Source organism: Carassius gibelio, chromosome A3, assembly GCF_023724105.1.
Source record: "Carassius gibelio isolate Cgi1373 ecotype wild population from Czech Republic chromosome A3, carGib1.2-hapl.c, whole genome shotgun sequence".
NCBI lineage: Eukaryota > Metazoa > Chordata > Actinopteri > Cypriniformes > Cyprinidae > Carassius > Carassius gibelio.
Genome location: NC_068373.1, coordinates 27,803,263 through 27,831,019, shown reverse-complemented (window position 1 = coordinate 27,831,019; position 27,757 = coordinate 27,803,263). Strand labels below are relative to the sequence as shown.

The window sequence follows — 27,757 nt, the reverse complement described above, 5'->3', positions numbered from 1 at the left end:
AGGGCGCTCTATGCTGCTTAGTGTAGGCTCCAGGAGCACTGATCAGCATAGAGCGCCCTCTCGCGGCTGTAGACAGTAATGTTTTCTCTTGGTTCATGTCTCTTAGTTCATTTCTCTTGGTTCATGTCAAATTAATTTTGATAAATAAGTCGCACCTGACTATTAGTCGCAGGACCAGCCAAACTATGAAAAAAAGTGCGACTTATAGTCCGGAAAATACGGTAGGTCATCTGGGTACTTCTCTCCTAGAGTTTTTTGAATACTATTAATTCGGACATACTGCTCAGCTCACTTACTGTTTTTCACATACTATATAGTAGAAGTATGCAATTTCGGACACCACACAAGTCTGCTAGGATACTCACCAAGACAGGCATGTTGACATCATTTTTGTGTGAATTTGTTCATTTACCATATTTTACGGACTATGTCGCACTTTTTTTCATAGTCAGGTGCGACTTATTTATCAAAATTAATTTGAAATGAACAGAGAAATGAACCAAGAGAAAACATTACCATCTACAGCCACGAGAGGGCTCCTGTAGCCTCTCCCTGAAAACATAGAGTGCCCTCTCACGGCTGTAGACGGTAATGTTTTCTCTTGGTTATAAATAAATGTGAATTATGCGATTTATGTTTTTTTTCCTTGTCATTAAATATTTTTGGACTGATGCGACTTATACTTAGGTGCGACTTATAGTCTGAAAAATACAGTAAGCACAAGTCTTGAAAGAGAACTCCGTATTTGCACGCTGTCTGAGACGTGGGTTTGTGTGCCTCAGATGATTGCACGCATATCTTCCCATGGCGTGTAAGTTCTCATTCACATCTTCTGGCTCCTGAATGAGTTTAGTTCACCCACAGATAGCAACGTGTGCTGTTCAGGTCTTACCTGCGCTCCTGTGCTATAACATTTGCAAAGAGTGTCTGGTTTGTCTACGTTTTTGAAGCCAGACTAAAACTGTTACACCCCTAAGTAAATGAATATATATATATATATATGACACACAAATATAATTATAAAATATTCCTTATGTATACATGCATGTGTGTGTATTTATATACCCAATAAAGACACTGTAAACACGTGCATATTATGTAAACCCATGTTTATTTTGGATGTTATTAATCCCGATTAATTATTTGACAGCCATATTTATAACTCTGTCTCCTACTTTTTTCTTCCTTATCGTTAAATTTTCTTCTTGTATGTAACATCACATTACTTCCTGATTTTAATATATAGGTTAGAACTAGGGATGTCAAATTTCGATTATTTCCATGATCGATCGTCGTTTAAATTAACGATCAATTAATCGATTAATCTTTAACCATAATACTGCAAAATGCGTCTATTGCAGGCACGCAGTCAGCGGTATGACAGGATGTGCAACAGCCACACACACACATACAAAACGCTTTCTCACTTGAATTAAAGAGGTTTTAGTCTGAATAAAATGCTAGTAGCAGGATTATAAAATGAATAGATGCGATTATGAACATTTGATAAAATGAAGAGAGCGCCCCATACTTTTGAGGTCATTTTACTTTGTTGACAGTTTCCAATCCCGCTCGGAGAACGCTGAACGCACATCTTTAAATGGTTTTGTGGTGCTCGTTGTTGTATTTTAAAGCACAATTGCAATGTTTTCAACTGACATTATTGTATAAAATTATCCGAAATGTGGAGCGCGTGTGACTGCGCTGCACATTAAGTGAACTACATCGGCGCTGCTGCACCAAAACACAGTTGCTCACATTAATTTGATCCTGCTGGATTCTGTCCTAGAAAATGTCAGATTTTTAAAAATCCGGCATACAGCGCATTAGATCGTGACAGTGCATGCGTGCAGACGAGGATGAGCGAGCGCGGCTTTGGCTAAATTTATTTGGAGGTTATTGCTCATGTCTCATTCGGCACAAATCGAAATGTTTCCATATTCGCAATGTATTTGAATGTTAAACTATTATTTATAATGTAAACTAGGCTTGTACTTAACACGCATTCGCATATAGACGGAAAAGATGATCCTCTTCATATGAGCAAAAACGTCCTTGGCATAACAGCAGAGTGGACCGGTATACTACGGTCTATTTAAACTGAATGCTCCAGGAATGTGTCGGTCAGAGCGCTTATTAATCGCTGTTTTGAATCCAGCAATTATTTATTTAGAAATGATAAGATCTGATTATGACAAGTGTGGTATAAAAGCTTTGTTTATTAGAGGAATAATAGGTTAACTGGAAAATGTTAGATCGCGACCATGCTTTTGTATGTATATTTAGGCATTGTTTCTTTTCCTAAATCTTCATAGTCTAACCCTCTAATTTCCCAGGTTTATTTTATTATCTTTCGCTTTTAATAACTGTTTTCGCATCTCTTACTGTGGTAAACATGGGAAGGGAAATTAAAGATTTCATGAATTAAGAATTTGTTCGATTTATTAATTTGTTCCCTTATTTCACTTAAATCATGGGTTATTTAGGGAACAAAATTAATGAAACATGGACAATTGCCACATTAATAATTCGTAGGAATGAATTAACAAGTTGTAGGAATGAATAGACTACCTGTCCTGTCACTGTGTCCCGCAGCCCTGCAAAGCGCACGATATAAAACAGTTATCTGATGAAATGATTAGTAACTACATTTCTATTGCATTTAATGTTGAAGAACTTTTATGTTGTTTCTATTTTAATGTACTTTAAAGTTTAAATCACATTAAAAGCTTAATTTGTACATTGTGAATGAATGATGATGCTTTTATATATCGTCACCGTCACTCACAGCCGCTCGCACGTGTTGAGTGCGCATGAGCCGCACGCAGCCCAACATTGAATCGGTTAACCGACCATCGATAGCCTTAATCGATTGCATCTCTTATCGACAATTAATCGATCATCGATTAATCGTTGACATCCCTAGTTAGAACTCATAATGTATATATCAGTTATTTTACATCAACTGCAGCCCAAACTTTCACGGGCTAAAGGTTCATAGTCTATTGTCAGTAGCTCACACAAAATGTTGGTTCAATCCAAGCAAGGTTGTGTTTGTCAATGAATTAAATTCACATTAAACAAGTTGAACCCATTGTGAAATGTGTGTATGGAAAAATATTTTGCCTTCACACAAATTTTTATTTACAGCAATTCTTTTTCAAAATTATACATCTGCAGTATTTTTGCCATATTGTGTTTTGTCTTTGTGTTGAGGGATTTTTCAGTGTCAAAAAGTGTCAGTTTTTTTTTTTGTGTGTATTTAATAAACAACAAAACATTAAAAGTCAAATCACCAAAGTGTTTCTGGTTGTTCCTAGTTAGAAAAGTCAAATGACTGTGGAAGAGAGGATTTATGTCTTGCTGTTGTAATGGCATCATGGACCGAGTGTCAGAGTGGAAGCGGGAGAGCGTCTGGCAGCAGAGATGTGTATTGCTCAGGACAGGGAGTTCCTCAGTGTGGCACGTTCAGCAGCGGCGCGTGCAGAGCTAATGGCTGCGGGCTCGTGTTAGTCATGGTGGGGGATGGGACGGTTTACACACGCTGCTGGAGGAGCTCTGATCTGGTGCTCCGCTGCAGAACCATACTGTGAAAGCATTGCTGAAAAGTGCTCCAAGTAACTCGGGTTTAATGCAGTTATTCCCCTACATGCACTTAATTATGTAGCAGTAAATGATGGGTTAAAGTCGATGTGAAATTAACATTCAAATTTTTTTATTAATGCATGTTATCATATTGTGAAATATTCATCCATGCATGTTTCTTAACAAAAGAAAGAAATAAATGTAATGTAAATGCATTACTTAAAAAAAAAGAAAAAAAAAAGCTCCATAATGTATAATGGTTAATCATCTGATGAACTTGCTCCGTTGTATTTCTGTTGGTGGATGATATCAGAAAATTATTTATACTTGTGGATTCCTTTGGAGTAACTTGAGCTGTTTATTGTTCAAACATTTCGATACCGTGATACTGGTTCCTGAACGATCCTTTTTCAATACCAATTTTATAAAAATCTGTTTTAAACAAGATTACATTATGAATCACCTCAAGCACTTTTTGGTTTTATTTTTTCAGCTTCTTCACATTGAGCCACTCCTGAGCCACTGCACAAAGAAACAAAAAAGCACAACAAATAAATCAGTACCACTATTTTTCATAATGTTCAAATAGTTTTCAGTCTCAATATCTTTTAGTCTACTTTTACACTAGCTTAGACGATCATCATTTCTATTAATTTTGCACTGATTTACTGATGAGCATTAGCTGTTTCCAGTGCTGTCTGCCTGGGTTTTCTCTTCTGTGATTTCTGTTCTGACTAAGAGGAAGCTTATTGGTTGTTTGTCAATTATGTTACATGTTTATAACCCACCCTGTCTGATAATGAATTTCTATTTCACTTCTCAGTTCAGTTCTGTGCATAAGAGACCCAGGCAAACACTTCCACGGATGAAACATGAAGCTGATAAACACACAATTGTGACAGTATTTGATTTGTATGTTTTTTGTGAGATTCTGCCTATTTTCATAATACTGGGTGTTTGCATGAGAAATGCCAAGCAGGTGTAGTGATTAGCTTGATATAAAAGGCTACATTTATCATATTTCAGCAACATTAAATGGCTAAAAACACATTAGATCACAATTGGAAATTATTACAAACACTCAATGGTAGTTTAAAATGAGTTTTGACTAAAAGCGTAGTAGCAATCCTAAAAATATGATGATCTCATGATGCTACAGTGTGCACGAATGGTCAAGTAACATGCCTTTTCGGTTTTCAGTGGAAATGCCAGTATGGATGAGGATCCTTTTCATTTTAAAATGCTGTTTTAAATAAAATCGCACTAGTGTAAATGTAGCCTTCGCTTACACACTACAGCCTCACGTGTGAACCACGTCTTGGGGCAGAACCGTAAACTAGTGTTTTTCCTGGATACCTCACCACCAGCACGTGATTTAGGCACATTAACCATGCTATGTGCTTATTGTTTCACTGACATTGACCAGATTAACCCCTTAGGTATCAAAATTTGGTTCCTAGCGACAAGAAATGTTTTGTTACTCAGTGGTATAGAGGCAATTTGGTCGGTACCTAAAAAGTACTGAACTCCATACCAAGCCCTACTTGTGCATTAAACTGGTATAGGAGAAAATATGTCGCTGAGCAGCTGATGACAGTATCTTTTAGTAATCTTTGACCTATGAATGTTTGGCTCGACAGCGTCTACGCTACACTGACAGAGAGCAGGACCTCGTGCTTGTGTAATGTCTTGAACGCTCTCGTTGAATTTTAATTGAAATGCTACACTGGCAGCCGTTTGAGCCACTGTTTCATGAACATTAGGTGAAGTGCTTGAGATCTAGTGAGGTTCACAGATGCTGATGGTCTTCTTTTTCCTCTGTAGATGGGTCTTGCCACCGCTAACGGCCCGTTCGGGCAGCAGTACTCGCAGGGTTCGGTCCCGCAGATGTCCAGCGCTGGATTAAACGCTCAGATCCAGAACAAGGCAGCTCTTCCCAACAGCCTCCAGCCCACCCTGAAGGGTGCTTCCAGCGTGCCAAATCTGGTGAGTAACCCTCCACAGCTGGCTCCAGTTCCAGAACACAACACTTCAGGCCTCTTTTGTCTCTGCGTCACACTTCTGTTCAGCAGCGATTTATTTATTCGAAGAGCTAATTGAAGTGCATGTTTACACGCGACAGAATACGACATAAAGAGTGGATGAACTGACTGAATGAAGCATAAAATTGCGATTGAACAGTCATAGCTGAAAATTAATCCCGGCTGCTCCAGCATTGTGTAAATGGGTCCACAAAGTATATTTATTGTAACTTGCTTTTTTTTTTTTTTTTTTTTACCGAATAGTTGGGGTCAGTACATGTTTTCTTTAATACATTAATTAAATGGTGCATAAATACATAAATTGATTTCTGAAGGATCATGTGGCACTAAAAACTAAAATAATGATGCTGGAAATTTCACTTTGCATCACAGGAATGAATTACGTTCTGTCAAGTCACCTTTATTTATTTAGCGCTTTAAACAAAATACATTGCGTCAAAGCGACTGAACAACATTCATTAGGAAACAGTGTGTCAATAATGCAAAATGATAGTTGTCATCTCTGTTCGGTTAAATAGTGTCTGTGCATTCAGAAATATATTTAAATAAAAAAAACTGTTATTTTAAATTGCAATAATATTTCTGAATATTATCAAGTTGTGGCTGCAAAATTTACAAATAAGAAATGTTATATAAATTGTGTTCTTGAAGCCAAGATGACAGAACACATTGTTTTGATGAAGGCGTAAAATAGATTCTTAACACCTTTATTCTAACCAACTGAGAATATTTAAAGTATGTTTTTTTTGTATAATAACTGAAATGGAGCTTCTATTTAATCCAAACTCTTCCCTCCAGCTGCAGCAGCAGGTGCCCTCGGTGGGCATGGTCCCGGGACAGGGGGTGTCGACGGGCCCCACGGCCGACCCAGAGAAGCGCAAACTGATCCAGCAGCAGCTGGTCCTGCTGCTTCATGCCCACAAGTGCCAGCGGCGAGAGCTGGCTAACGGCGATGTGCGCGCCTGTGCCCTGCCCCACTGCCGCACCATGAAGAACGTCCTCAACCACATGACCCACTGCCAGGCGGGGAAGTCCTGCCAAGGTGAGAGGCCAAATCAGACCAGTAATGTTAATATATAACTAGAGTCCAGCACTTTACCCCAAGCTCTGAATTTTATAGAAATCGTGGTCCGTCATGTGAAATTGTGTTAGTTGATCTGAAAGTGCTTTTGTTTTCCTTCCATCTCTGTTTATCCACAACCATATTTCAGTGGTGACTGTACATCTCAGCGTTGTTAAACTGTCTGGCCGCTCACTCAGGCTTGTAAACTTGGGAAGTCACTCATGGCTCTTGTGGTCTCACTGTCTAAGTATGAAGGAGTCTGGAACATAGAAACTCGGTTTATTCCTTGACATGCTTTCACATTGGCAAAAACTCTCTTGTGTTTCAATAGTGTTTTGTCTGATTTATTAGTTGTGCTTGTTAAGATGAGCCTGACTGATTTGTTGTTTTTAAATGCTTGGCTTGCATTGCTGGAGGGACCTGAACCATGTCTAGAAACCTTAATATCATAAGCTATTTTTCTGCACCCAATCTGGACCATTTCACACACATCCAGCAGAAACTGGGATGGAAACATGTTTAAATAACAACCAAGTTGTCGCTAAGCTACATTGCTTCCATTATAATGAACCACTCTACACTGGAAATGTGCAGTGTGACACGAATTCTGTATATCTGTGCTGACTTGTAAAATATAATGTGATTTTTTTTTACTTGGAATTTTGATTGTTAGTAGATAAAACAGTTAATACAAACTAGGGCTGTCACTTTTGTGAAAAAATCATTTTCGATTTTTAAGACATAAGTGTTCATTGAATCGATTGTAAAATTGATTTTCCATGTCTAAAAAAAGACGTTTCCTTTTTCAACGTCAAATAACGGACGAACGTAAAGAGACCACTGGAAACGCACAAGTCAGCAATATTTTTTATTTATTGGCATGAAGTTTCATGCAGAATAACAAACAGCAACAGGAATGCAACATTCTCGGAAAAAAATATATGCAGAGTGGACGGCTGCCATAACAAAAGAAAAACATCACTGCAGGCTTCAAACCGGCTGCATTTATGATTTAGGCATTTCAAAAATCTCCAAGATTATTTTAAATAATGTTTCAATCACATTTCAAACAACTGTTCAAAAAATGAAACTTTAAATGGACATGATATCAGGCCATGTGTGTTTTTTGTATTGAACGTAACCGACACTTAGGCTAGGCGGCACTAGGCAGGCATGAAATGCGCAAAAAGGCTAGGGCCATTACAAATTTATTGGACAGGAAAACAAGTCGATCAACATTTTCGGGGTCCAGAGCAGAGCGTTTTTTATTCACTGTATGTCCAGCTGTTGAGAAGACGCACTCCGACCGCAATGTCCCAGGGACACTCAGGTACAGCTGCGCAAGGTGGGGGTATTACCGGTCGCTGTCAGCTTGCAATGGTCCTTTTCATAACTCAGAATCTCCTGTAACTAGATGCACGAATGAGGTGAATTCGCGTCTACCACGCCGCGAGACCTCCAGACGCGCATAAACGCGTCTTTACATTGACTTAACATTGAAATAATTTGCGCCAGACTCTCTTTTCGCGTGTGAACACAGCATAAGCGGTCGCTTTCGACGTCACTGGGTCTTATAGGCGCGTAAAATTGCTGGTAAAATTGCGCAATGCATACTGCACTCTAGTGTTGTCACGGTACCAAAATTTCAGTATTCGGTACAGATACCAGTGAAAATCCACGGTTCTCGGTACCAATTTCGGTACCAAAGCAAAACATTTTTTTTTTTTTAATGCTAATAAAAAATAAAAAACACACTTTTTATCACTAAAAATAAAACCAATGCCATTCTTTATACTTATTTAAAATTGTAGTTTTTTTTTTTTTTTTTTTTTTTTTTTTTTTTTTTTTTTTTTTTTACAAGTAATACAATTATGAAAAACAGTTAACAAGTTTCACCCAAATTTTATTTGTCTTTTAATTAATGAACTTTGAACACATTCTACGGACACAGCTCTCTACGGACACCTCTGCAATTGAATTGCCATTGGCCATTAAATATTTTAGTTTACTCGCCAGACTGATATATAATTAGAACTTTAGTAATTAGAAGTAAACTTGATAACCATGTTTAAATGCATATTAGTCAATTTAACTGAACATTTTAACTGGAATGGTGGTGGTGCTTTTTTTTTGTCATTCAGTGATTCTGTAAAAAAAAAACTGGTGAGAAAAAAAATACTGATAAGATAATACTGATACGAATTCTAATAAGAAGAACTATAAAAACACACTAAAGATTACTAAGGATTCATTAGCTGCTGGATTCATGAATATTTATCAGGTTTTGTGCATCCGCTCGAACTGATTTGCTGAAATCAGTACGAACGATAATAGGTGAGCGCCAGCCAATGAGATTGCCATTTGCGCATTAACTCAACACACTAACGTTAAAGGAAAACCCAGCTATTCTTAAAAACTGAAGATTTCCATAGATATGCCACTATTTTGACAGGAAAATACAACCGAGGATAGTTTAAATGTAGTGCGTCAATTCTCTCTCTCTCGGTCTCTGCGTGTGTGTGAGAGAAAGCGAAAGCGATCTGTGTGCCTTCACACTAGAGGTAAACACAGGTGCGCTGTGCATCCATTGAGATGAACTGAATCACACAGATCGCCTGACTGAGAGAAACTTTAAAGCGCTCAGTCAGAGAGTGTTCGACGAGTGAACATATATCTGAGCTAAACTTATACTTATCCTCCAACTCACAAAATGGCGAGTAAAATCTGAGAATTTATTAGCCATTGGCTAATATTAGACATCATTTAGTCGCCAGAAGGAAGATTTAGTCGCATATGCGAGTGATGTACTCGCAATGTAGAGGGTTGCTATGTAGTAAACAAACCCGCACGTCTCTGCCATTCATTAATTCATACAGAGACACGCAGAACATGCGATTTGAGATTCCGTCCGCGTCTTCTGCTTCGCGGTAATCATAGAGCTGTATGCGTCAAGAACCGGGTTTGAACGGGACCTCGGTACTACCGGTACTTAAAGAAACCTGGTACCGTCACATTTTCATTTTTTTAGTACCAAAGTACCGGGTCTTTTGACAACACTACTGCACTCTCGGAATTCTATATATATATTTTTTTCTGCTTGGTTGTGAGTTTTGTTACATCTATATTTTTTAATTAATTATTTTTAAATTAATACTGTACATATTTGGTTAAAATCAATTCCCTATTTTCATTTTCGAAACTTTTTTTGGTTGGTCCGATCGATTGTGCAAAAGTAATACCTAATACAAACTTACTGTCAGGCTCCTTTGAATTGGGTCAGTAACATAAACAAAACACTTGTTTACTTGCAAACAATGTTGTCTGTCTTTTCTAAATTTGCCGTTACTATGTTGAAACAACCGATTCATGTGATTGGTGCAAATCTGAGAAGTAGTTTTTTTGTATGAAAGTACATCTGAAGGATACTGACAGTGTTCAGAAAAAGTATTAGGCATCATACAGAGGTGTGTGTAAGCTCAGCACTGCTTTGTGTACAGTGTAACTGTTGTATTTCTGTTATTTCATAAGTGCTCTATCAGAGAGTGAATTGGCATTTTCATTCCGCCCGCCTACTATTTTTCTATACACAAATTATATATAATATGCATAATGGTTGAAATGTAATGTTTAGTATTTTATAAAACTTGTGAAATTGTACAAATCATAGTTTTGACATCATTTTATAGTTTAGGAAGTTACCATAGACATGGGTGGTGTTTTCTTCTAGTTTCTGAATGTGTTTTGGAGATTATTATTCCTCAGTTTTGTTCAGGTTGTAATTGCTCAGTAGTGTTACTTGTCCTTGCAGGATATCAAAGTTTTTCTGATTTATTTTCCCTCTGTTTCTACAGTGGCTCACTGCGCCTCCTCTAGACAGATCATCTCGCACTGGAAGAACTGCACTCGGCACGACTGCCCCGTCTGTCTGCCGCTGAAAAACGCCAGTGACAAGAGAAACCAGCAGCGTAAGTCATGCTCCCGTTTAAAATAAATCACCCGCACTGATGCATTCTCTGTTTGAGTTAAATTTCCAAGCAGGATTTTGAGCATATATTATGGATAAAGATTATACTTAACAGTACTGTATGGCAACATTGCATAAAAAAAAAGTTGCATCAAAACTATCATGTGATTTAATTGGTACAATTAATGACTGCATCTCACAGTTAACTGAACATATATTGCTTATATATTTAGTCTCTTATTAGGGCCATTAAGATTTTTTACAATTAAATGCATTTGCAAAAAAGATAATACACTTATGAAAATCATCCTTTCTGCCCTAATACAAAATTTTGAAAGTATAGAAAAAGCGAAAATTATTTAAATGAACGCAGGTTTGTTCCTCTACTGATTGTGTGTTTGCATCTCATGCTTTGAGATACGGGATCCGTTCAGATGAGTGCTGCCACCTGTAGGTCGTGCGAGCAGCTCGGCTGCGCTCTCAGTGTGAAAGCATGAGACCAGCTGCGGATTCCGGCAGGCAGCGGGACTGTAATCTGACACCGCGGGGGAGGGGCTCCACCCCTGGACACAGATCTCCTGCTCTCTGATTGGACAGCCGATGGCTGACTCGTTTAAATCCCCCTGTAGTGGCAACAGAAGCACGTTCTCTCAGTGTCTCGTGCAGTTCTGCTCTCCGCCGCTACTCAGAGAGCTCAATGTTTGCAAAATGGCTTTTCCACAGTCTTGTTTCAGTGGAAGCACGGCAAGATTCCACTTATTCCTAATAGAAATAATTATTGTAGTGTATGTATTTTGTTTTAAGACAGCCCAGATAACTAAACAATAAATTGATAGACATCACCATACTTCCCCCAGTTGATTTATTACATTGCACATTTTTTTTGTATTACAAGTTTTTTTAAATGTTAAGTTTAAATATGCAAATGATGCATCATCTAATATTCATGCACTAATTTTCCATACACCTCTGGAACAAAAATCTGAACATTGCATAAAGTCAGGTTCAACATTTTTTCATTTAGTTGACAAATTAGACAAAGCATAGGGCATTTGAATATCTCTTTATGTCAACAGCCAGAAAAGCAAAAACATTTTCACCATTGTTTTAGGAATTATATGTAAATCAGGTAAATGATATATAAAAACTTTCTGAATATATGACTAAAAGTAGATTGATTTAGTTCAACAAACATTTGTTTCTGCTGTTTGCAGCGATGCTGAGCTCTCCTAACACTGGCATGCAGGCTCCGCTGGGCCCCGTGGGCACGAGTCAACCCGCTGCACCCGCCATGAGCAGCGGCACACACATAGACCCCAGCTCAATGCAGAGGGCGTACGCAGCACTGGGCCTCCCGTACGGGAACCAGCCGGCTCCACAGACGCAGGTCCCAGGACAGCAGCCCACACAGAACCAGCAGCAGCAGATGCGCTCCATGTCTGCATTAGGTATCACCTTCAATTTGCAAAGAAAGTTAAAAAAGTGTTTTTTGAGGAAGAGCTGAATATTTATTGCAAACAAGTCAATGTTCCATGTTCATTATTAACCTTGAAAGCTGCTGTCATTCTTGCATCTGCTGTCAGTATGCACTCAAATGTCCTGCTGCTCGTATCTGTGTGTAACCCTTGTTTGGTTTCCCATCAACATCTTCAGGCACTAACCAGATGAACATCGGCGGTAACGGTATGACCGATCAGACGAGCCTTCACACTGATTCCTCTCTCCCCTCATCCCTCAGCAAGTGAGTCTCTTCACCTTCACCCCTCACCTTTTACCTCTCACACACACTGCAGAGTGAGAAATGGTCATCTGCAGAATCTAACAATGTAAGAGAACAAACAATGCAGGGCTCCAGACTAACATTTGAGTCATTTAAAATTTACTTTTATTAACAAAGGTGCAAAATCTACTTATGTACAGAAAATGTACCATTATTTTTCTAGCTTATGGAACTGACCAACTTCAGTGATTTTATGTGTGATTTAGTAGAAAATTGAAGAAAAGTTTGTGACTTTTCTTACTACATACACAAAAGAAAAGTGTATATTTCTGACAAAATCTGATTTCTTGATGATTTTATTTTAAAATATTGATTATATATTTTTTTAAATGTAGAGAAAAAGTATTGATGAATGACTAATCAGGCAATAAGTGCTCCTCTGCTGCTGTCAACTGGTTATAATTGTGATTTGATGTGTTTTGTAAATTTTACATAAGTGTTTGTTTACCACAAAGTAGGGATGCACGATATTGGATTTTGGCCGATATTCGATATGCCGATATTTTCAAAATAATTTTGGCCCATATCGATATATATACAAATGTTTCACCTGATATATTTAAACTTGAATTTTACTGAAGAGAAATCCATGTATATCTTCTGTACTGATTCTACCATAAATGTATTATTTTACAAATGTAGACAGACATTCACATCTGAAAAACAGGTCAATTATTTCACTTGGAGAATATCGGTTTGGCTCATCGGCAGAAATATTCATATCGGCCGATACCGATGATGTTCATTTTAAGCTTTTATCGGCCAATACCGATGTTGTGCCGATATTATCGTGCATCCCTACCACAAAGTATATTTTGTTCATCCCATTAAAAATAACATTGACTGGATCATCTTAGAGCTGTTGGAAATAAGTTGTGTCCTGAAAGTCCTTTAAAAGTGCTTGAATTTCTCTCTCGAAAGTTTGTACAAACCCTGAAATGAATGACATAATGCATTTGCCTATTTCTACCACAACAGCTTACAATTAGCGTTACCACTTCTTGTTTCCTGACATATGTCAGTGCTGTTTATAACTGAGATTTCTGTGCAGAATTTAAACGCTTCTCACTGGATCTCGCAGCACTGTTGCATCTGTGCAGAAACCGTGTAGCAAAATCAACTGTGGCTCCCGAGTACAGCTGTTCTGAGCTCTGACAAGTTTGTTTGCCTCATGGTCCAAGCTGATAAACGGTCGGAGCTGTGCAGCTGAAATGTCGCGCTTTCTTTTCGTTTGCGCTGTGTTGCTTCTCAAATGCAACAGAAATGGCAGAGCTTACGAGTTGGGCTTTGTGGTTGTCGCATCAGTGTGAACGTTCACAAAAATGAGTCACACCGACAGAAAAAATGATCGTAGACTGGAGCCCTGCAATGTCATTGTGGAATGTGCAATTCTGTAGCTATAAGAGGTTGAATGTTGAAATCTGAGATTATAAAAGGGAAAAATCGAAGAATGTTTTTTTTTTTTTTGTCAAAGAACTGCTTTGTTCAAAAACCACCAAAATAATTTTTATTTTTTTTATTTTATTGATTTTCTGCTAAATTAAGTCACACCTGTTAGTTTTTCATTTTTGACTTGTTGAATGCATGTTTTTGAGAATGAGTTCTACCATGTGACATTTGAAAACTAATGTTGTAATCCTGCTCTTACAGTCAGATGATGTCAGACGGGTCGAACATGGGCATGACGGGGAACCTGCCCACAGCTGCGCCGCTGTCAATGCCTGGCATGAAGAAGCCCTGGCACGAGCACGTCACTCAGGACTTGAGGAACCACCTAGTGCACAAGCTGTGAGTTGGAGAAGTTGTCATTTCATAATCACGATTTGTCAAGACCAATTCTCTTAACACTGTATTCCATGCAGAGTTCAAGCCATATTCCCGACCCCAGACCCTGCAGCACTGAAGGACAGACGCATGGAGAACTTGGTGGCTTATGCACGTAAGGTGGAAGGGGACATGTATGAGTCTGCCAACAGCAGGGTAAAGCACCTGAACCTTTCATGCTATGTTTTAACCTTCCTTCAGGACGTGTTTTGTGACTGTAAGAAAGGACTAGGTGGCCAATGTTTTATATCCTTTAATATCTTGTGTTAATATCAGGATGAGTATTACCACTTTCTGGCTGAGAAGATCTATAAGATCCAGAAGGAGCTGGAGGAGAAGAGAAAGTCCAGGCTGTCGAAGCCCCAAATGGGTCCCCAAGGTCCTCAGCAGCCTGGTCTTCCCCAGCCCAACGCTATGGGACCTGGACAAGGCATCCGGCCTCCAAGTTAGTGGTTTTGTTTTTTAATGCTGTGATCTTCTAGATGTTGTGTTTCCCTGGCTGCTCAAAATAAGCCTTATTTCCTCAGATGGACCTGTTCCTATGTCCAATGTGCCAAATCAGTTGATGGCCCGGATGCAGGTCCCTCAAGGTATGGGTTTTCATTCTGCATACACTCATACAGTACCGTTCAAAAATGACACCCATCCATTATAAAAGAAGTCCATGTGGCTTCAGGGGGGTAAAGGCCTTGTGAAGAGATGAGTTTGTGTATATTCATATTTACAACTTTATAAACCTTAATCTCCTTTCTCGTTCACGAGAGAGTGGTGTCCAACGTATGACGTAGCGTAAACTCTGGTGAGAATATGCTAGTCTCGCAAAAGAAACAAGTTTTGTTTACAGCAAAGGAGAACAAGTGTCCTCTTGGCTTATATCGAAATCCTCTGCCATTTTTTCTATACAAAGTCCTTTGTTAACCCCCCGGAGTTGTGTGGACCTCTTCTATAATGGATTCTTTACAGCAGGATGGGAATACCATTTCATGTTGACTTGGGTGGGTCAAAAGCAGCTGGGAAGGTCATACTGGTAGCACAGAAAATACTCAGAAGCTTCAATCTCCCATTGAACAGCAAAGCTCTTCTCCTTTTTTTTTAACGTGTTTATTCATCATGTTGTTCAGGAATGGGACAGTTCAACCCCGTGACCATGCAGAACGTGCAGATGTCCCAGTCACCGGTGGGAGCTCCTCGGGCTGCGTCCCCTATGACCCACCCTCCTCAGATGGGCATGGGTGCTGTTCCACAGGTGAGCTTCAAAATGCGGTTCCAGTTCTGGAATTTTACTGTAACAGTGTATTTTTGGTTAGATTTAAATGTTTTCTTAGTTTTAAGTTATTTATAGTCAACATTGTTCTTGAGTTGTGTGCCATTTTGGATTTCCCTTAACAAAAACATATTTCACTAATAAGTAAATTGATCAATAGCTTTATCATGTCATGTTGTGCCAATATTAGTTTTTTTGGCTCAAATCTAATTTCCCTCCATTCTTTTGCAGAGGGGTATGTCTCCCTCTCGGATGCAGCAGACACCAGCCATGATGGGAGGCCATCCTAACAACATGGTGGGCCAGCCGCCCAACCAGAACCAGTTCATGAACCAGACGCCATTCCCAACCTCAGCCGGAGGCATGAATGTGAATGTAAACCCGGCCCAGCAATCAGGACAGACTGTCCCACAGGTGAGGAGTAAGACGCGTCACAACTTCACCGTGGTTTCATTGTTATTTGGCTGTTTTTCCATAGAAATAAAAAAAAAAGTTAGAACTAAACCAACCAGCTATGAGGAAAATCACAACATTGCTTAACTTTTATTTGAAGCAAAAAAAAAGTATTTGAAAATCTTTCTGAAACACAAGGTACAAGACTTGGTTACTTAATGACTTTAAAGAGGGAAAGAACTGCAATTCCAAAATAAAAATGGAGAAATGTAAAACTATTTATTTAAAGTTGTTTAAAATAATCTTAGAGCAAAATAAATGTAGAGCATGCAATGAAGTAGGTATGTTGTCAGTGAAGTCATGAAGTTACCAAAAAGGCGATTTAGAAAGCTGCCTTAAAACTGTGCATGTATGTAAGTATTAAGAGTAGAGTCTCATTTACGAACATGTCTCTGAAATGCAGTGGTTTTCAAAACTGTCCTGGAGCAGCAGTATTGTCTCCCTCATCTAACACACCTGATTCAGCTCCTCTGCTCATTATAGAGACTTTAAGACCTGAGGTGAGCCAGAAAAGGTAAAGATTTGTGAGAAAATAGGATGCGTATCAGATCTGAGTCACATTCAGCAGCAGCAGCTCTTAAAGCAGCCAAAAAACCTTAATAACATGCCTGTTAATCAAAAAAATTAAAGAAAAAGAGCAAATAAGCCACTTTTGTAGCTTTAAGGATTCATCTAGATTTAATTTAGAATTTAGTGTTTGATGACTTCCTTCAGTTTCTGTATATCTCCTACTTGTTGAAGGACACAAGTTAATAAGGCATTTATTATGTTGGCTTTATGTGAAGATTGTTTTAAGGAAACAATTTGAAGATTGAATGTGAATTATCAAATTAATCATGGCTAATTTGAGAAAAAATTTCAGTTATTTAATTATTTTTTACAGCACTAATATTTTTTAGTTCAAAATATTCATATTGAGAAACAAAGCGTGGTAAGACAGACTTGATTGTCATTAGCGGTGCTTCATGGGAGGTACGTTCCCATTTTGGTGCTATTTGCCCACACATGCCTCTCTGGTGGAGTTTTCTTTGCAGAATTATGGGTAATGTAGTTTTTCAACAGCTTTTCTACTGTGACATGTTTGAATAATGGTGCCTGGTGGCCTCAGCATAATCATATAGCATTGATTAACAACCTCAGAGCTCTTTAAAGGTTTATGAGTTAACAATCTTTTTTCCCTATGGAGAACACAAATGTTTTTATTTCGGGGACCCGTCTGTTGAACTCTAGTGTAGATTGATGTGCTGTGTCTGAGTCAGAATGCCCTCCATCTCTCTGCAGCAGCAGCCGAACGCTAACCTGACCCTGAATTCTGTGGGCCCTCTGGGCTCCCAATCCGCCCTGTGCTCCACCCCTCCTCCGCCCTCCGCCTCCACCCCAGCAGCTGCCGCTAGCCTACAGCCACTCCAGACCCAGCCTTCCACGCCAGCCTCGGCCGGGGGCCACGTCACGCCCACCCACATCCCCAGTGGCTTGCCTCGCCCTCCCTCAGTCCTGGGCTCCTCTCCTGCCCCCTCCCAGCCGCTCACGCCCCTGCAGTCCCAGCCAGAGCCCTCCCTGCAGATGCAGCAGCCCACCTCTGTGCAAGCGCAGCAGCCCAGCACTCCGGTGAGGATCGCCTGAAAAACACAGCCTTGTTTGCAGTTGTATGCCATGACACCCTTAAACTCATGTTCTTCCTCGTTTGTCTGTTTGTTAGCTCTCTCAGATGGCCGCTAGCGTTGATAATAGAGTCCCCACACCTGCATCTGTGAAAGAGGCCCACTCCCAGCATACTTTGCCACCTGACTACCCTGCTGCCGAACTCAAAACCGAGCATCAAGACGACGAGCAGGACTATGAGTCTGGGAAAAAGCAGCCTGATCTCAAGATGGAGGTGTGACATTGTTGAAACCAAACTTACAATTGGCTGGTTCAGCAATTCTTGACTTTATTTGGTTGTGTTTTCTGAGAGTTTTACGCTATCGCTCAAAAGTAAGAAATTTAGTGCTGGTAAGAAATTAATATTTTTGTTCAGCAATGGTGCTTTAAATCTATCAAAAGTTACAGTAAAAGCATTTATAATGTAAAAATATATATTTCAAATAAATGCTGCTGTTTTTAGTTTATATTCATCAAAGAATCCTGAAAAACAATTATGGTTTCTTCAAAAATATAAAGCAGCACAACTTTTTTGACATTGATAAAAAATAAATAATTATTGGGCTGCAAATCAGCATATTATACTTTAGATTTCTGAAGCCTCATGTGACATAGACTGTAGTAATGCTGCTGAAAATTCAGCTTTGATCACAGGAATAAATTACATTTAATAAAATGTAAAATAGAAAACAATTATTTTACATAATATAATATTTCATATTACTTTTTTTATATTGTATTTCTGAGCAAATGCTGTCTTGAGCAGAAGAGACTTTCAAAAACAAAATCTTACTGACACCAAACTTTTGAACGATACTGTATTTCATAGAAATAGAGATTTCATTCTCATTCATTTTCATTGATTTGTAGATATTCACTTTCTCTGTGTTATATTGACATTTATATAACTGAATTGATCTGAAACTGTTCAACTGATTTTGCCTCCAGTTTTATTTCAGTTAATGCTAGTTTTAATGCTCTTCTCTTGTTTCACAAGATTTAATACTCAACTTATGACACAGTCTCTAGTAAACATCTAAACGTAATTCATTTTCTTCATTAGGATGAAGATGTCAAACCTCCTGAAGTTAAAGAGCAGCCAGAGTCTGTAGAAGCTAAGCAGGAACAGATGGAGACGGAGGAGAAGAAACCAGAGATAAAGACCGAGCCAAAAGAGGAGGAATTGTCCAGCACCAACAGCACTACACCATCCAGTCAATCCGCCCAGTCTCGCAGGAAAAGTACAGACCATTTTCTGAAAACATTGAAACCATATTCAATCATTTCTGCAATTTGATTAGTCACATAACATGATGATTTGTTACAGTTTTTAAGCCAGAGGAGCTCAGGCAGGCGCTGATGCCTACATTAGAAGCTCTGTATCGTCAAGACCCAGAGTCCTTGCCCTTCCGCCAGCCGGTGGATCCCACTCTACTGGGCATCCCGGTAAACCCCATACACCTATTTACTGGGCTGATATTTTATGGGTATCTCTTCAAATGTTCTAAATATATTAGAAAACAAACTTGTATTTTGAAAAAAAAAAAAAAATTGCTGTTGATTTGGTCTAGTAAACCTAACGATGTTGATAGTTGTTCCAATTCCGATACTAGTATCGGAAATATCTCCGATACGACAACAAATTCTGGCATCGGCGAGTACATGAACCCATATACCGATCCGATACCATTTTCTTAAACAAGACCTAGTTATGACCGCTAGCTTTGCCTAACCTCTGCACGTTTCTTCTTCGCTGCTCAGAATGCATTGCAAACACAGAAAATTGTGCTGTGTTGCCACAAGCAAACCCCCGTTTAGATCAGCGAAGAAGAAATGAAAACGCGTTAGCAGCACTGATCTATATATGACTGGAACAGATAGTGAAGCCGCTTCTATATTATAGATCAGTGGTTAGCAGTATGTCTCTTTAGTACTGGTAGTTACCGACTCCCAAGTATATTTGGTACCTGCAGCTGCGTTCAGTCGCTTCCGTGTTAGTCTAAGCGCAGGGCTCCAGACAGTAGCTGAATATATGTTAGTGTCTGTGAATATTATACTGCAAAATACTATTTAAATATTACTCCTGCAAATTCTACATCTCTGTGGGTGACGGGCGCAGATGCGCGGGAGCTCGCTGTTTTGTAGTCTCTGCCGTGTGTCACAATATGAGGACACAAATCGGATCAGTACTCTGTATCGGCCGATTCCCTGAGACCAGGTATCGGAATCGGTATCGGGAAGAGAAAAAGGGTATCGGAACATCTCTAGATGTTGAGCTAAAATATCATTATAAACTTTCCATACAGTCAGCAAATACAGGTGCTGGTCATATAATTAGAATATCATCAAAAAGTTGATTTATTTCACTAATTCCATTCAAAAAGTTTAACTTGTATATTATATTCATTCATTAAACAGACTAATATATTTCAAATGTTAATTTCTTTTAATTTTGATGATTATAACTGACAACTGAGGAAAATCTCTAATTCAGTATCTCAGAAAATTAGAATATTATTTAAGACCAATACAAAGAAAGGATTTTTAGAAAAGGGATTAGGATTTTCTAAAATTAGGATTTTCTTGGCCAACTGAAAAGTATGAACATGAACAGTATGAGCATGTACAGCACTCAGTACTTAGTTGGGTCTCCTTTTGTCTGAATTACTGCAGCAATGCAGCGTGGCATGGAGTCGATCAGTCTGTGGCACTGCTCAGGTGTTATGAGAGCCCAGGTTGCTCTGATAGTGGCCTTCAGCTCTTCTGCATTCTTGGGTCTGGCATATCGCATCTTCCTCTTCACAATACCCCTTAGATTTTCTGTGGGGTTAAGGTCAGGTAAGTTTGCTGGCCAATTGAGAACAGGGATACCATGGTCCTTAAACCAGGTATTGGTAGCTTTGGCACTGTGTGCAGGTGAAGCATGAAGTACTCTAAAACTTCCTGTACGGCTGCGTTGACCTTGGACCTCAGAAAACAAAGTGGACCAACACCAGCAGATGACATGGCAGCACAAACCACCACTGACTGTGGAAACTTCACACTGGACCTCAGGCAACATGGATTGTGTGCCTCTCCTCTCTTCCCCCAGACTCTGGCACCCTGATTTTCAAAGGAAATGCAAAATTTACTTACATCAGAGAACATAACTTTGGACCAAACTTTGGACCAATCAGCAGCAGTCCAGTCCTTTTTGTCTTTAGCCCAGGCGAGACGCTTCTGACGCTGTCTGTTGTTTAACAGTGGCTTGACACAAGGAATGCGACAGCTGAAACCCATGTTTTACATACGTCTGTGTGTAGTGGTTCTTGAAGCACTGACTCCAGCTGCAGTCCACTCTTTGTGAATCTCCCCCACATTTTTTAATGGGTTTTGTTTCACAATCCTCTCCAGAGTGTGGTTATCCCTATTGCTTGTACACATCTTTTCCTTCCCTTCGCCTCTCTATTAATGTGCTTGGACACAGATCTCTGTGAACAGCCAGCCTCTTTTGCAACTTTTGTGTCTTGCCCTCCTTGTGCAAGGTGTCAATGGTCGTCTTTCGGACACCTGCAAGTCAGCAGTCTTCCCCATGATTGTGTAGTCTACAGAACTAGACTGAGAGACCATTTAAAGACTTCACAGGTGTTTTGAGTTAATTGGTTAGAGTGTGGCACCAGGTGTCTTCAATATTGAACCTTTTCACAATATTCTAACTTTCCTTAGTTGCCAGTTATAATCATCAAAATTAAAAGAAATAAACATTTGAAATATATCAGTCTGTGTGTACTGAATGAATATAATATAGAAGTTTCACTTTTTGAATAGAATTAATAAAATCATCTTTTTGATGATATTCTAATTATATGACCGGAACCTGTATGTTGCAGGGCAGTGTTATCACCATGTATTTGATTTTTCTTTTCTTTTTTTCAGGACTACTTTGACATTGTAAAGAACCCAATCGACCTTTCCACTATCAAGAGGAAGCTAGACACGGGACAGTACCAGGAGCCCTGGCAGTATGTCGACGACATCTGGCTGATGTTCAACAATGCCTGGCTCTACAACCGCAAAACATCTCGAGTGTACAAGTACTGCTCGAAGCTGTCCGAGGTGTTCGAGCAGGAAATTGACCCTGTCATGCAAAGTCTGGGATACTGCTGTGGGCGCAAGGTGAGAACTGGAGCTTCTTTCTCCAGAAAAAGAGTGGTTAGCTTAAGTGAACGCTTCAAATGAGCTCAAACTCCGTTAACCTGAAACTGAGAGCATCTCTGAAGTGCAACTCAATGTTGTTATTATTAACTACAATATAAACAGTTAAAAAAGTTTTTGGTTCCAGCCAAAATCTTTTTTTTGGTGTGCCAAAACCAACGCTTAATCAATATATTTTAGTCAGTGCTGTTTCAGTGCATGGATCCAATTGGGTAACACTTTAGAATAAGGTTCCATTAGTTAATGTTAGTTAACTACTTTCGTTAACATGAACTAAGCAAGAACAATCCTTCTACAGCATTTATAAGTCTTAGTTCATGTTAATTTCAACATTTACTAATGCATTATTTAAATCAAAAGTTGTGCTTGTTAACATTAGTTAATGCACTGTGAATTACCATGAACTAACAATGAATAACTGTATTTTCATTAACTAACATTAACGAAGATGAATAAATACAGTAATAAATGTATTATTCATTGTTTGTTCATGTTAATTAATACATTAACTAACATTAATGGAAACTTATTCTGAAGTGTTACCTACAATTGTAAAGCATTTATACCTCGCCTTCCATCCTAAAATCGCAATAAGAATTTTTTTATTTTTTTTACATTTGATATAAAACAAAGTCTGAGCTTTTAAACTGTCAGTTTTATAACTATTATCAAACGATAATTTTGAAAGCTTTAGTAAATCTGTAATTTCAGTCGGGTTTCATTTGACAGCCACAGTTTATATAAATTTTTTTCAAAAAGTTGGATTGAAAACTTAATTCTGTTTGTTAAAAAGCCTGGAACTTGAATTGCTTTTTCTCTGTCTCCACAGTACGAGTTTTCACCTCAGACGCTTTGCTGCTATGGCAAACAGCTCTGTACGATCTCCAGAGACGGCACATATTACAGCTACCAAAACAGGTAACCCTTGACATGATCAGTGGTGTGAGAAATGAGAAGGCCATTAATGACTTTCCGAGTGGGACTGTGATGCACTGAGATCAGGCTTGTGATTTTTACCACTCAGTTAACTAAAAGTTGTTTGCACCTAATAAACAGTCATAAAAACAAGCTCAAAGGTTAAGCGTCTTGCTTAAGGTTAAATTGGTGATACTTTGTGGGTCAAGCCTCGATCTCCAACCCACCAGCCCACTAGTGTTTGTGTAAATCCTGAAAACTGTTCTTTAGGGCTGCACATTTAATCAGAATAAAACCAAAATATGACTTCACAATTTTTACAGAACTGCAACCCTGTAAATCACAGTTTTTATCTTATAAATCACCCCAAAAATATTATAGCCTTAATTGTCATGGTATTAAAAATAGTATGCCTGGAAAAGCTCTGGTGCATCACTTTTCTATAACTGACATTAGTGAATGTTTTAGGGCTTTGCAAATCTCATCAGTAAAGACACTTCTGTAATTAGAAGTATATCTCCAGCACGTGCGTTCAGATCAGGGTTGCCAGGTTTTCAACAAATCTTGCCCAGTTGCTTCTGAAAACTAGTCCAAAACTAGCCCAGTCGTGTTTTCCGGGAGGTTCCCTGATAAAAAAAATTGCTTCCCGTGATTAAAATATGCATTTTTTTTTTTATCAGGTTTGCCTTTGTAAAATTAGCATTTTAGGGGCTAAATATCACGTTATTTGTATTGGGGTCGCTTTGACCTGCGGACATGAAAAACAACCACAGACTTGGCAACACCAGTTGGAATTTACAACACAGAGCCGAAATTCACTGATTCACTGACAATCTATACAAAATCGATGTTAAAATCGCAAGCGATTCTTTGTCAATTTTGAAAGCGATTTTGTGTTAGTTGTCAGTAGATTTCGGCTCTGTGTAGCAACTGCCATGCCACCTGAACCAGTGTTGCCAAGTCTGCGATTGTTTTTCATGTCCGCGGTTTGAAGCAATCCCAATACCAATAACGTGATATTTATCCCCTAAAATGCGAATTTTACCACGGCAACCCTTCCAAAAAAATTATATTTTAACCCCGGGGAGGAATTTTTATTGCGACTAGCAACTGGGTTAGTTTTGGACTCGTTTTAAGAAGCAACTGGACAGGATTTGTTGTGAAAACCTAGCAACCCTGATCTGAACGCACGTGCTGGAGATATACTTCTAATTACAGGAGCATCTTTACTGATGAGATGCGCATGAAAATCGCATTTGATTTTTGCACAGCCCTAGCATGTTTCTCATCTCCATCTCATTGTCTTCATTTCTGTTTCATGTTTTTAATTTGTTCTTAAAGTCAACCAGAAAAGGCATGTAGTTACTTTCTAGTGCATGAAAAGACATACCATCTTGTAGTCATCCATCATTTTTTGATTTCACGTTCATTTGTGAGTTTGAATGCTAACCTGTGCTCTGCCTTGGCCTGTTTGCTGTGTGTCGATCTCTGCCCGACCCTGTGTTCTGCGCTCTTGTGCTGCTCTCCGTGTGCCGGTTTGCCTGTGCTCTTGTGTGCTGGCCCCAGTTCACCCAAATATGGCCTTGTTGCCGACAGGTATCACTTCTGTGAGAAGTGCTTCAACGAGATTCAGGGCGACAGTGTCACCCTGGGAGACGACCCAGCCCAGCCGCAGACGTACGTATCTGCCGCCCAGAAGGCTTTGAGGTTTTACTTCTGTTAAATTACACAGTTTATCCTACAGTTGTGCACGTATGAAGGTGCGGTGAAGAATTGATCTTATATATCTCTCTGCAGTATGATATCAAAGGAGCAGTTTGAAAAGAAGAAAAATGACATGTTGGACCCTGAGCCGTAAGACCATTTTAATGCATTTAATAAATTTTCTCCGATGAGGTTTAGATTATATACAGAATGATGTCTTTATAGTATGTATAATAATGCATATATATATATATATATATATATATATATATATATATATATATATATATATATATATATGAAAGTTAACATGTTTGTCGAAGTTGGGTTTTTAACACCTTTTGTCTAACAGCTTTGTCGAATGTAAAGACTGTGGTCGGAAGATGCATCAAATCTGTGTACTGCATTATGACGTCATCTGGCCATCAGGGTAGGCATCTTGTCACGCTATTCTCCTGATATTTAGCAGGACATGACATGATCCTACAACTGCTTTGTCTCTTCTTGCTTTAACAGTTTCATCTGTGACAACTGCCTGAAGAAGTCAGGGAAAACGAGAAAGGAAAACAAGTTTTCTGCTAAAAGTGAGTGCTTTTGACACATCTTGATTGTCTCTGTCTATTGCAGAGGGAAGTTAGTAACCCTCTGTGTTTTTCTGATCAGGGTTGCAGAGCACAAGGCTGGGTTCATACATAGAAGACCGAGTTAACAAGTACTTGAAGAGGCAGAATCACCCTGAGGCCGGAGAGGTGTTTGTGCGGGTGGTGGCCAGCTCTGATAAGACCGTGGAGATCAAACCTGGGATGAAATCCAGGTAATTTAATGTATTCAGAAGTAAACTGGTTCAGTTTTGATTTCATGTTGACAAAGTCTGGCATGTACCTGAATTGACAGGAGCTGATGTTGCATCACGTCATTTCTCTGCAGGTTTGTTGACTCAGGAGAGATGTCAGAAAGCTTTCCCTACAGAACCAAAGCACTTTTTGCATTTGAGGAGATTGATGGAGTCGATGTGTGTTTCTTCGGCATGCACGTTCAGGAATACGGATCTGAGTGTCCCTTTCCTAACACCAGGTATCATGCAAATACTGATCAATGGGGAAAAACTTTTTTACTAGTGGGTACAGGACACTACAGTTAATTAATGTAAGTGAGGATTGCGAAATAAACTGAGAAATTATACGCCAAAATTCTTTAAACCATGGACAGTCATTAAGTCTAAGGGTTGCCCTACTACGTATTGATTAGTTGATTGTTGATTGTAATCGATTACATTCCTTTCTATCAGCTATCTAACTTTATCAAGATGAATATGTTCTGACACAGTTTAACTATGAGTTCTTGTCATATTTTATTACCATATCCTAAACTATAGAGAATAAACTGTGATAATGTAAAATGTTGAAGGTGTCTGAAGATTTTGGTTTGACTCTATTTAATAAAGTCAACCAGCTAACATTATACATACTCTTTTGGTTTCTGTGCCCAATATAAAAAAATAAATACAATGCTATAAAAAAGCTGTATCAGCATTCTGTATCGGAAAAGTACCAGAAATAAAAGTATCGTATCGGGTGAGAACTGGAAAAGTGGTATCGGTGCATCCCTAGAAAAAGGGATATTGTCTTGAACAGATTGAACTGACTGGTTGTCTTTTTTGACTTCTCTTTCCAGACGGGTATACATATCATATCTTGACAGTATTCACTTCTTCAAGCCTCGGATGCTAAGAACCGCAGTTTACCATGAAATCCTCATCGGTTATTTGGAGTATGTTAAGAAACTTGGGTACGTACCACCTTGAAGTTTAAAATCGTTTCTTAAAGATTATGTGTGTAATTGTTTTTAGTGTTAAAATACTTGCTTTCTCAAATCTCAGCTTAAAATGACGAGTACACAATAAATAAACCATTCATAAGCTGTTGGTCCAACAAAAAATAAACCGGGAAACTTGTTTAAAAGTCTTTATTTTTCACTTCACCATTAAATGCTTTTGTGATCTAATTGGTAGGGTTATACACTAATGGATTTGATTTTTCCCACCTACAGGTATGTGACTGGCCATATTTGGGCCTGCCCACCTAGTGAAGGAGACGACTACATCTTCCACTGTCACCCTTCTGATCAGAAGATTCCCAAGCCTAAAAGACTGCAGGAGTGGTACCGCAAAATGCTGGACAAAGCCTTTGCAGAAAGAATACTCCATGACTATAAAGTATGCCAATACTGAATTTGTTTTTTGTTGATACGCGGTCTGTTAATTTTCTTTCACAACAGGTTAATGTCACACTTACACAGATATGACTCACTTGTGCTATGCAGGACATATTTAAGCAGGCCACAGAGGACCGGCTTACAAGTGCCAATGAGCTGCCCTATTTCGAGGGTGATTTCTGGCCTAATGTTCTAGAGGAAAGCATCAAGGAGCTGGAGCAAGAGGAGGAGGAAAGGAAGAAGGAGGAGAATACAGCCACCGTTGAGACAACAGAGGTTAGTCAGAGAGTCAAATGGTGTGAATGAGTGTTTAGTGTAGTCTGTAGCCATTTTTTAAAATAGTGTTTTCTTCCACAGGGAACCCAAGTTGACAGCAAGAATGCCAAAAAGAAGAACAATAAAAAGACCAATAAAAATAAGAGCAGCATGAGCCGCGCAAACAAAAAGAAGCCTGGGATGCCGAATGTAGCTAATGACCTGTCCCAGAAGCTGTATGCAACAATGGAGAAGCACAAAGAGGTTGGACCTGACAATTTTGCTTACTTGAATACCATTTATTTCGCTTGGTGTGCCAAGTACTTACCAGAACCCCTCTTGCTTCCTAAAATCCAGGTCTTCTTCGTGATCCACCTGCATGCTGGTCCAATGATCAACACCCTGCCTCCGATCATGGATCCTGACCCGCTGCTGACCTGCGATCTGATGGATGGCCGTGATGCCTTCCTGACACTGGCCAGGGACAAGCACTGGGAGTTCAGTTCCCTACGCCGCTGCAAATGGAGCTCTATGTGCATGCTGGTGGAGCTACACAATCAGGGCCATGACCGATTTGTGTACACTTGCAACGTATGCAAGCACCACGTAGAGACACGCTGGCATTGCACCGTTTGCGAGGTCAGCCTTCTCTTTGTGGCTTTGACAGAGCTGTTAAGTCTGTTGCCATTGTTTGCAATCCAACAGATGTTTTGTAAAAACCGACACTACTATTTTATCACAAATTTATTAAGATATAAATAAGGTTTAAACTAGAATGTTGCAGGTTCAAACCTCTCAAGGAGCGAACCTTGCTTGACAACTGTTTCTCCAAAAGAGAATGTAACACCAATCTCCATTC

The 27,757-nt window shown here is 39.1% G+C and overlaps 1 protein-coding gene across 7 annotated transcripts in view; it reads left to right on the top strand.

The window, feature by feature from the left end:
* LOC127955109 (CREB-binding protein-like) overlaps positions 1–27,757 on the top strand; it is a 45,134-nt gene that overhangs the window by 14,052 nt on the left and 3,325 nt on the right. The window contains exons 3-30 of one of the 7 annotated variants that reach the window (XM_052553436.1): positions 5,410–5,571; positions 6,426–6,669; positions 10,542–10,655; positions 11,869–12,102; positions 12,308–12,395; positions 14,085–14,222; positions 14,297–14,414; positions 14,535–14,703; positions 14,786–14,848; positions 15,380–15,504; positions 15,754–15,936; positions 17,260–17,583; positions 17,675–17,851; positions 18,680–18,857; positions 18,944–19,062; positions 21,532–21,771; positions 22,640–22,728; positions 24,292–24,402; positions 24,523–24,579; positions 24,782–24,859; positions 24,946–25,013; positions 25,093–25,243; positions 25,357–25,503; positions 26,104–26,217; positions 26,479–26,644; positions 26,752–26,919; positions 27,001–27,162; positions 27,256–27,537. In XM_052553436.1, the coding sequence (XP_052409396.1) occupies positions 5,410–5,571; positions 6,426–6,669; positions 10,542–10,655; positions 11,869–12,102; positions 12,308–12,395; positions 14,085–14,222; positions 14,297–14,414; positions 14,535–14,703; positions 14,786–14,848; positions 15,380–15,504; positions 15,754–15,936; positions 17,260–17,583; positions 17,675–17,851; positions 18,680–18,857; positions 18,944–19,062; positions 21,532–21,771; positions 22,640–22,728; positions 24,292–24,402; positions 24,523–24,579; positions 24,782–24,859; positions 24,946–25,013; positions 25,093–25,243; positions 25,357–25,503; positions 26,104–26,217; positions 26,479–26,644; positions 26,752–26,919; positions 27,001–27,162; positions 27,256–27,537 (4,269 nt within the window). Of the gene's footprint in view, positions 1–5,409; positions 5,572–6,425; positions 6,670–10,541; positions 10,656–11,747; positions 11,784–11,868; positions 12,103–12,307; positions 12,396–14,084; positions 14,223–14,296; positions 14,415–14,534; positions 14,704–14,785; positions 14,849–15,379; positions 15,505–15,753; positions 15,937–17,256; positions 17,584–17,674; positions 17,852–18,679; positions 18,858–18,943; positions 19,063–21,531; positions 21,772–22,639; positions 22,729–24,291; positions 24,433–24,522; positions 24,580–24,781; positions 24,860–24,945; positions 25,014–25,092; positions 25,244–25,356; positions 25,504–26,103; positions 26,218–26,478; positions 26,645–26,751; positions 26,920–27,000; positions 27,163–27,255; positions 27,538–27,757 lie in introns of those variants that run through there. The other 6 variants (XM_052553432.1, XM_052553437.1, XM_052553433.1 and 3 more) reach the window with 6 other exon arrangements.